Below are 10600 nucleotides of genomic sequence, written 5' to 3'. Positions count from 1 at the left end.
GTAGAAAATACAATATCTGAAATTCTATAATCTAGATGGTGTTAATAAAAATATTTCATGTGGTTAGTTTTTATAAAATTTTTCCTAGTTTAATTTTATTTAACAAAACATAACAATTTCAGACGAGAGCAGTTTGGCAATACTATAACCTACTAAAGATATTATGAACAACGTGACTGTGTCGAATTTAGATAACATTACAACACCAAGAGTCCGTAAAATTTCCTCTTTATTATTAAAACCAAATTCAATATCACCTAGTTTTGACAAACATCTAAAATATCCTAAACCAATTAGTATAGAGAAAGGGCCTGCATTACCTGAAAATAGACCACCGATGTCTATATCAGCTGCCAAATGGAGAGAATTTTATGAAAATCAAGAATCCGTTAAAGAAAATAGGAAACGGGAAATTAATGACAGAAAGTTAAAGAGAATGGAGAAGAAAAGAAATTAAAAAAATGCAAGGCCAAGAAAAATTAAGTTTACCGAACAACCAATTATAGAACAGGTAACTAAAAAACAATTATAAGCAGCTTGCAAAAACCAGCTGGATTCTGATGCGGAAGAAGATTCCTTAAAAAATATTGGTTGTGATAAGTGTGATAAATGGTATCACTTATCTTGCACCAAACTTTCCACGAAAAGTTTTGAAGAAGCACAAAATTAAGAGTTTTTTTGTGATGCATGTTGTTAAAATCAAAAGATTTCTTAACTTTGAACTTGAATTTTTTAATTTTGTTTTATAAGAAAAAGTACCTACCTACCTATTTAATTAATTTTTATTTTACTTTGAATAAGTTTCTAATTTTGAGGCTGAATTTTTTTAATGTTATCTATTTTTGTTTCTAATTTTATAAGAAAAAGTAAATTTTTACTGTTAAACATTAAAACAAGAAAGTCTGAATAAATATTTAAAAATGTTTATAAATAAAAATAATATAAACGAAAAAATTTATGTTTTATTTAAAAAAAACTGTTAAGTTCGATTAAAGGAAACTCTATGTTCGACGGCAAATGGTGTTCGATTATATGCAATTTTGACTTTTTTTCATAATATCTCAATAAAATTTTTATTATTTTTAATAATTTAATATAACTTTACAAATTTGAAAGATAATTAAATTATCTTTCGATTGGTATATAAAACTTGCTATTCAGTAAAAAAAACAGTTTTTCTACAACTAATTTAATCGACTCAAATCGTTAAGTGTTCGATTATAGGGAACATCACCCTACCCAGATAAATATAGGTGACACCATTGATGACAACGACCTAATATCTATTGAACAAATTGGAATGACATAATTAAACTTATTAAAAACGTTTTCAGGCCATAAAATATGGCCTTTACTTATTAAAGAAAAAAAAATTAACATTTTATTTTTGCCACCATAGAATGTGTTCGGCAGTTTATAAAATACTTAATAATTATATTTTCAATGACTAAAGTTAATTACAATTTAATAAAGTTGAAGCAATCTTTTTTCACTATTAGAAAATATTTTCTACTACTCCTTCTAAAATAATATTTGTCTCACTATAAATAATATATATTATAACTTTAATTTGCCTATTTTTTTTATAATTAATAATGAGAAAATGTACATGAGAATCAATAATAGGGTAATAGTACATGAGAAAATGTACATGAGAATCAATAATAGGGTAATAGTACATGAGAAAATTAAAATAAAGTAACAATATATATGTGCAATGTAAAATATATTATTACCTACTGTACTAGAAATATTTGCTTATATTTCATAAAAAACGTAATTTTGAAATATACGACAAATATTTTGAAATTAATTATTATATTGCTTTCTATTTAATTGGTTAAAAGAAAATTTTTTAATTTAAAAAGAATTAAATTAAATAGTTAGGGAGTAAATCTTTAATTTTTTTATTATAAATTAAGTAACTTAATAAAATTTATGCACATAAAAATTAAAAACAAAATAAATTTTCCATATGTCAATAAATAAAGTAATAAATAGGTATCTATTTAAATTTTTTAATATTACTTTTAGCATTAAAAATGCTAACAAAAATGTTTAGCATTATTTCTTTGTTTTAGCAGTGCTTTTGTCCCTGATTTAGCATTGAAGTTAAAATAAAATCTGGCTACACTGCATATAACCTATGTCTATGTATACACAATGTTATTCATAAACATACATATTCATAGCAAAAAAATGTGTACAGTCGTATATCGCATGATTTGCATATTTACGCATAAATATACTTGTTCCTTATTGATATTTGTAATTTTTTTTATTGTTCTTTTTCGTTCTATTCTCTCATACGCATAATGCAAATTGTTGTTGTAAGTTTTTTTATTTCAGTTTTAAATATTCGAATTATACTATCCTAATGCGAATTATAAGATGTGTATACGACCATGGTGATGTTATATAGGAATAATTTGTATTAAATATTATATGGAATTCTGTGTAGGGTTAAATGTCGGATCATATAAACTTTTTTTCTTGGTATGATCTGATTTTTTTCGTTGTTGGTTTTTCTATTAGAACTTTGAAATCGAAATTTCTAGAGCATAATATCGTACGATTTTACCGTTAGGAATTTTGAACTGTTTTTTTATTTGAAGTATGAATTTTTTCTTTAATGGTTGATTGGAAAGAAGGAAAAGTTAGTTAGTGCATAGAGCTGAAATAAGGTGCTAATTTTTTTAGTTGAAAGTTTTATAATTTATACGATGGCCTCTATAATATAATTTTTGAATTGATTTAATAAAAGTAATTTAAACCTTAAAGTTATTAAAAATATTATATAAAGTTTTTTAAAAATCTATTAATGAAAGTAGAAATTTAAAACAAAAACCTAAATTAAAAAAAAAAAAAAAAAAATTGAATTTGAAATTGAAATTGAATCGAACTCAAAATATATATATATGTATATTCAAAAGTGTTCCCTTTTTTTTAATCATATCAATGGCCATCGAATTTAGAATTTGTATATAAATTTTAATATAATGATGATGGAGTAGTAATTCCTTTCTCCTTTAGGGTGTTCAAAATTTAGGGGTTTTTCGAGCAAACTTGGGAGTCTCAACAATATCTGAGACTCATGGAAGGTTAGGGCTCGGGACAGTGGTGAATCGTCACCCTGTCAGCACAGTGGTGTACCGTGTGGTGCACCCTATCACAACGCTTCACGTTTTGGTTCACTACAAGGTGTTCCAGTTGAATCCAACCTCACTATTTTTTTTTGCAATCGCATTAATTTGTTTTTATTTTTTTCAACGTGTGCATAATTTTTTTTTCTGTTTATGCCACGTAGCCATTGGTGGTAACCGGCTACTTTTATTTAACCCACAAAATGCTGAACCTCCGGGACACAGCCCTAGGTCGTCCCCCAAACATCAACAACACTAGTTCATAACAAGCCTTTTCACTGAAAAAATTAAAGATGAACATTTGGCTGATGTAGAGGTAACTGAACGACAATATCACGACATATTTGTTAGTGAATTTAACATTTCATTTCACAAACCTCGTAAAGACCAATGTAATATTTGTGAATCCTATAAGAATCTTGACAAGAAAGAAACAGCTTCTCAAGAGATATCTCATCAACATTTAAAAAAATAAAAATTTTGCATAATTTGCTAAGATTTCCAAAAACAACTTACATGTCCTCAAGCAGATACAAGTATATTTTATTACAAGCGAAACCTTTAGCCTTTATAGATAATAATGAGAAAATGTAGATGAGAATCAATAATAGGGTAATAGTACATGAGAAAATGTACATGAGAATCAATAATAGGGTAATAGTACATGAGAAAATGTACATGAGAATCAATAATAGGGTAATAGTACATGAGAAAATTAAAATAAAGTAACAATATATATGTACAATGTAAAATATATTATTACCTACTGTACTAGAAATATTTGCTTATATTTCATAAAAAACGTAATTTTGAAATATACGACAAATATTTTGAAATTAATTATTATATTGCTTTCTATTTAATGGTTAAAAGAAAATTTTTTAATTTAAAAAGAATTAAATTAAAAAGTTAGGGAGTAAATCTTTAATTTTTTTATAAATTAAGTAACTTAATAAAATTTATGCACATAAAAATTAAAAACGAAATAAATTTTCCATATGTCAATAAATAAAGTAATAAATAGGTATGTATTTAAATTTTTTATTATTATTTTTAGCATTAAAAATGCTAAAAAAAATGTTGAGCATTATTTTTAGCATTACTTTTTTTTTAGCAGTGCTTTTGTCCCTGATTTAGAATTGAAGTTAAAATAAAATCTGGCTACACTGCATATAACCTATGTCTATGTATACACAATGTTATTCATAAACATACATATTCATAGCAAAAAAATGTGTACAGTCGTATATCGCATGATTTGCATAATTACGCATAAGTATACTTGTTCCTTATTGGTATTTGTAATTTTTTTTATTGTTCTTTTTAGTTCTATTCTCTCATACGCATAATGCAAATTGTTGTTGTAAGTTTTTTTATTTCAGTTTTAAATATTCGAATTATACTATCCTAATGCGAATTATAAGATGTGTGTACGACCATGTTGATGTTATATAGGAATAATTTGTATTAAATATTATATGGAATTCTGTGTAGGGTTAAATGTCGGATCATATAAACTTTTTTTCTTGGTATGATCTGATTTTTTTCGTTGTTGGTTTTTCTATTAGAACTTTGAAATCGAAATTTCTAGAGCATAATATCGTACGATTTTACCGTTAGGAATTTTGAACTGTTTTTTTATTTGAAGTATGAATTTTTTCTTTAATGGTTGATTGGAAAGAAGGAAAAGTTAGTTAGTGCATAGAGCTGAAATAAGGTGCTAATTTTTTTAGTTGAAAGTTTTATAATTTATACGATGGCCTCTATAATATAATTTTTGAATTGATTTAATAAAAGAAATTTAAACCTTAAAGTTATTAAAAATATTATATAAAGTTTTTTAAAAATCTATTAATGAAAGTAGAAATTTAAAATAAAAACCTAAATTAAAAAAAAAAAAAAAAAAAATTGAATTTGAAATTGAAATTGAATCGAACTCAAAATATATATATATGAATATTCAAAAGTGTTTCCTTTTTTTTATCATATCAATGGCCATCGAATTTAGAATTTGTATATAAATTTTAATATAATGATGATGGAGTAGTAATTCCTTTCTCCTTTAGGGTGTTCAAAATTTAGGGGTTTTTCGAGCAAACTTGGGAGTCTCAACAATATCTGAGACTCATGGAAGGTTAGGGCTCGGGACAGTGGTGATTCGTCACCCTGTCAGCACAGTGGTGTACCGTGTGGTGCACCCTATCACAACGCTTCACGTTTTGGTTCACTACAAGGTGTTCCAGTTGAATCCAACCTCACTATTTTTTTTTGCAATCGCATTAATTTGTTTTTATTTTTTTCAACGTGTGCATAATTTTTTTTTTCTGTTTATGCTACGTAGCCATTGGTGGTAACCGGCTACTTTTATTTAACCCACAAAATGCTGAACCTCCGGGACACAGCCAGATGCACACTGGAGTAGCTGGTGGCCGATTCCCAAACCAGTGGCGGATGACGTGCTCTGCTAGGTCGTCCCCCAAACATCAACAACACTAGTTCAAAACAAGCCTTTTCACTGAAAAAATTAAAGATGAACATTTGGCTGATGTAGAGGTAACTGAACGACAATATCACGACATATTTGTTAGTGAATTTAACATTTCATTTCACAAACCTCGTAAAGACCAATGTAATATTTGTGAATCCTATAAGAATCTTGACAAGAAAGAAACAGCTTCTCAAGAGATATCTCATCAACATTTAAAAAAATTAAAATTTTGCATAATTTGCTAAGATTTCCAAAAACAACTTACATGTCCTCAAGCAGATACAAGTATATTTTATTACAAGCGAAACTTTTTAGCTCATAATTTTAGCCTTTATAGATAATAATGAGAAAATGTACATGAGAATCAATAATAGGGTAATAGTACATGAGAAAATGTACAGAAATCAGCACAGTGGTGTACCGTGTGGTGCACCCTATCACAACGCTTCACGTTTTGGTTCACTACAAGGTGTTCCAGTTGAATCCAACCTCACTATTTTTTTTTGCAATCGCATTAATTTTTTTTTATTTTTTTCAACGTGTGCATAATTTTTTTTTCTGTTTATGCTACGTAGCCATTGGTGGTAACCGGCTACTTTTATTTAACCCACAAAATGCTGAACCTCCGGGACACAGCCCTAGGTCGTCCCCCAAACAGCAACAACACTAGTTCATAACAAGCCTTTTCACTGAAAAAATTAAAGATGAACATTTGGCTGATGTAGAGGTAACTGAACGACAATATCACGACATATTTGTTAGTGAATTTAACATTTCATTTCACAAACCTCGTAAAGACCAATGTAATATTTGTGAATCCTACAAGAATCTTGACAAGAAAGAAACAGCTTCTCAAGAGATATCTCATCAACATTTAAAAAAATAAAAATTTTGCATAATTTGCTAAGATTTCCAAAAACAACTTACATGTCCTCAAGCAGATACAAGTATATTTTATTACAAGCGAAACCTTTAGCCTTTATCCGTTTCACTACTCCTGGGATATTTTTATCCCACACATTTTTTAAAAAAGTCGGATAAGCAAAATATGTATTTATTTCGGGATAAAAGTTTACCAAAACGTATTTTATAAGTTCCTGACTGCATTATCGATCATTTTCATTCAAAAAAATAAATAGGTTTTTGACAGTTGGCTTTTATTGGCGGTTTGATTCACATCGGAGGAATAATTTAGTTCAATATTTTAAAAAAAAAAGTGATAAGTGATAAAGAACAAGTGCAAATTTAAAATAAAAGTGTTCTCTGTTATAGTTTTCGTAAAAAAGGTAAGTTATTTTGGTTTTTAGGGTGGTTTTTGTACAATTTTAGTATATGTGGGATTAAAATATCCCAGCAGTATTTTACAACGGGCTATTTGTATCCCAGCAAACTTTTTAATCAATCGGAAATTTATATGTACAATTTCAACTTAGCCAAATTGTGTGATTACAATTGATTATTTTAACAGGTATAATTACAAAATGGCAAGAAAATCAATGAAACCACATGAAATAGAACAAGAATTGGAAGAAGATAGTTCTGAGGCTGATTTTTCTGACGGATCTGATGATTTATACGCCCCGTCGCAACTAGATGAAGAATCTGAAGATATTTCTGAATTTGAAGATGTTTCTGAATCTGATACGGGTTCACATAATGAGGAATTTCCGTTAATAACAGGAGATGATGCAGCAACTGAACCTGCGTCAGCAGCTGAACCTCCGACAATAGCTGAACCTACAATAGCGGATGAATCTGCAACAGCAACTGAATCTGTAGCAGCGGTTGAATCTGCAACAGAAGCTGAAATACCTGTAAATAATATTAATATTTGGATGGATCCGCCGATGAATTTTGTACCTAGAAAAGATATTTCGCAGATTCGTAAATGTACATTGAGTCCTAAAGTATCTCGCTATCATACTGAATCAGATGTATTTTTAAGATTTATGCCAATAAGTGCAATAAAATACATCGCGCAATGCACTAATCAAAGATTAGAAATTCATCGATCATCTAAGAGTAATCGTAGTTCTGTAAAGGACACTGATTACGGAGAAATAATGATAGTTTTGGGTTGTACATTTATAATGTGCTACAATCGTGTACCAGCTATATCTGACTATTGGTCCAAAAAAAAGTCGTTACAAAATCTGGCAATAAAAGAAGCAATTTCACGGGACAGATTTCAAATATTGATGGCAAAAATGTACTTCGCCCCCGTAGAACAGCCTTCAAATGCACCAAAAACTTATTACATGGATGATATTGTTAATTGCTGTAAAAAAACTTTCCGAGAAATGCGGCAAGATAGCCCATTCCAGAGTATAGACGAGAGCATGACCAAATTTCTGGGGCGTTTTTCTATGAAACAGTATATGCCATTAAAACCAATTAAACGTGGTATTAAAATTTGGATGAGATGCGATTCTTTGACTGGCTATACCTATGATTTCAACATTTATTCTGGTAAGGAAACCGGATCTTTACATGGCACTCTTGGAGAGCGTGTTGTGAATAAATTAATGGAAACTGTTACCGAAACTGATGTTACTCTATGTTTTGACCGATTTTTCACATCAGTTCATTTGGTAAATACTCTCCCTTATCCAGCCCTTGGAACATGTATCGCAAATCGAAAGGATCTTCCAAAAATAACCGCCAAGCTTGAAAGGGGTGAATATATATTTAAAAGTAATCAACATGGTACAATGGCTGTGAAGTGGCAAGATACGAAGGAGGTATTGGTTTTAAGTAATTGCCATACCAATACTGTTGGAACTGTAAAACGTAAAATGAAAGATGGTCAAAAGTTAGATGTGCCTTGTCCAGACATTATAAAATGTTACCGTTATGTCATGGGAGGTGTTGACTTGGCAGACAAAATGGTTGGCGTCTATGATTTGGACAGAAAATCTACAAAATGGTGGAAAAAAGTTTTTTTTCGGCTAATAATGACCTGTGCAGTAAATGCTTGGATTGTTTATTCTGAAATTCACAGAGAAAAAAAACCATTTAAAGATTTTCTTGTTGATTTGTCTGAACAACTTATAGCTAATGGGAGAAAATCTGCGGCGATAAAGCGTACTAGAAAAGACGGAAGGAATTCGAAGCGTGCACGTTTATTTAACAATATTGGTGATCATTTACCAATTCTTGGAACTATGCGACGTCGTTGTGAAGGCTGCAAAAGAAAGGGAAAAGAAAGTAGAACACGACAAATGTGTAAGGCTTGTGATCTAGCTTTTTGCAAAAACTGTTTCACTCCGTGTCACTCATAATTTTTTTAAAATTCATGTAAATTCTATGAATTAATCAATAAATATTTTGAATTTCTGATTTAAATTTTTGTTTCCATTAAACTGCAGGGATAGAAATGTCCCAAGCAAAAAGGCTGCTGGGACTTTTTTATCCCAGGACTGTAAATCCTGAACAGGAAATTTTAAAAAAAAAACCAGAAATTTATATGTTCGTTGGGTAAGTAAGATTATATTTATTGTAAGGAAAATTTGCAGAGATGGTTTTATAAAAGTCGGAGCGAAACGGTTATAGATAATAATGAGAAAATGTACATGAGAATCAATAATAGGGTAATAGTACATGAGAAAATGTACATGAGAATCAATAATAGGGTAATAGTACATGAGAAAATTAAAATAAAGTAACAATATATATGTACAATGTAAAATATATTATTACCTACTGTACTAGAAATATTTGCTTATATTTCATAAAAAACGTAATTTTGAAATATACGACAAATATTTTGAAATTAATTATTATATTGCTTTCTATTTAATGGTTAAAAGAAAATTTTTTAATTTAAAAAGAATTAAATTAAAAAGTTAGGGAGTAAATCTTTAATTTTTTTATAAATTAAGTAACTTAATAAAATTTATGCACATAAAAATTAAAAACGAAATAAATTTTCCATATGTCAATAAATAAAGTAATAAATAGGTATCTATTTAAATTTTTTAATATTATTTTTAGCATTAAAAATGCTAAAAAAAATGTTGAGCATTATTTTTAGCATTCCTTTTTTTTTAGCAGTGCTTTTGTCCCTGATTTAGCATTGAAGTTAAAATAAAATCTGGCTACACTGCATATAACCTATGTCTATGTATACACAATGTTATTCATAAACATACATGCCTTTTCACTGAAAAAATTAAAGATGAACATTTGGCTGATGTAGAGGTAACTGAACGACAATATCACGACATATTTGTTAGTGAATTTAACATTTCATTTCACAAACCTCGTAAAGACCAATGTAATATTTGTGAATCCTATAAGAATCTTGACAAGAAAGAAACAGCTTCTCAAGAGATATCTCATCAACATTTAAAAAAATAAAAATTTTGCATAATTTGCTAAGATTTCCAAAAACAACTTACATGTCCTCAAGCAGATACAAGTATATTTTATTACAAGCGAAACTTTTTAGCTCATAATTTTAGCCTTTATAGATAATAATGAGAAAATGTACATGAGAATCAATAATAGGGTAATAGTACATGAGAAAATGTACAGAAATCAGCACAGTGGTGTACCGTGTGGTGCACCCTATCACAACGCTTCACGTTTTGGTTCACTACAAGGTGTTCCAGTTGAATCCAACCTCACTATTTTTTTTTGCAATCGCATTAATTTTTTTTTATTTTTTTCAACGTGTGCATAATTTTTTTTCTGTTTATGCTACGTAGCCATTGGTGGTAACCGGCTACTTTTATTTAACCCACAAAATGCTGAACCTCCGGGACACAGCCCTAGGTCGTCCCCCAAACAGCAACAACACTAGTTCATAACAAGCCTTTTCACTGAAAAAATTAAAGATGAACATTTGGCTGATGTAGAGGTAACTGAACGACAATATCACGACATATTTGTTAGTGAATTTAACATTTCATTTCACAAACCTCGTAAAGACCAATGTAATATTTGTGAATCCTATAAGAATCTTGAC

At 29.0% G+C, this 10600-nt stretch overlaps 1 protein-coding gene across 1 annotated transcript; it reads left to right on the top strand.

Annotated features, from left to right (window-relative positions):
* The first annotated feature begins 7112 nt into the window (after positions 1 to 7112).
* On the top strand, positions 7113 to 9990 carry LOC129609229 (piggyBac transposable element-derived protein 4-like). The gene is made up of 2 exons (XM_055521162.1): positions 7113 to 8856; positions 9809 to 9990. The coding sequence occupies exons 1-2, from the start codon at positions 7113 to 7115 to the stop codon at positions 9988 to 9990; spliced, it is 1926 nt and encodes a 641-aa protein (XP_055377137.1).
* Positions 9991 to 10600: the final 610 nt, after the last annotated feature.

Source organism: Condylostylus longicornis, unplaced genomic scaffold (assembly GCF_029603195.1).
Source record: "Condylostylus longicornis isolate FDR11 unplaced genomic scaffold, ASM2960319v2 ptg000038l, whole genome shotgun sequence".
NCBI lineage: Eukaryota > Metazoa > Arthropoda > Insecta > Diptera > Dolichopodidae > Condylostylus > Condylostylus longicornis.
Note: the sequence above shows the minus strand (reverse complement) of the source record. Positions and strands in the feature narration are given on the sequence as shown.

What these genes read in the sequence shown, in the direction of transcription:
- LOC129609229 (XM_055521162.1), top strand. Translation starts at nt 7,113, where the DNA reads ATGGCAAGAAAATCAATGAAACCACATGAAATAGAACAAGAATTGGAA. An exon ending in AAGTAGAACACGACAAATGT is followed by an intron (nt 8,857 to 9,808) that starts GTAAGGCTTGTG and finishes AAAAAATTAAAG; the next exon opens with ATGAACATTTGGCTGATGTA.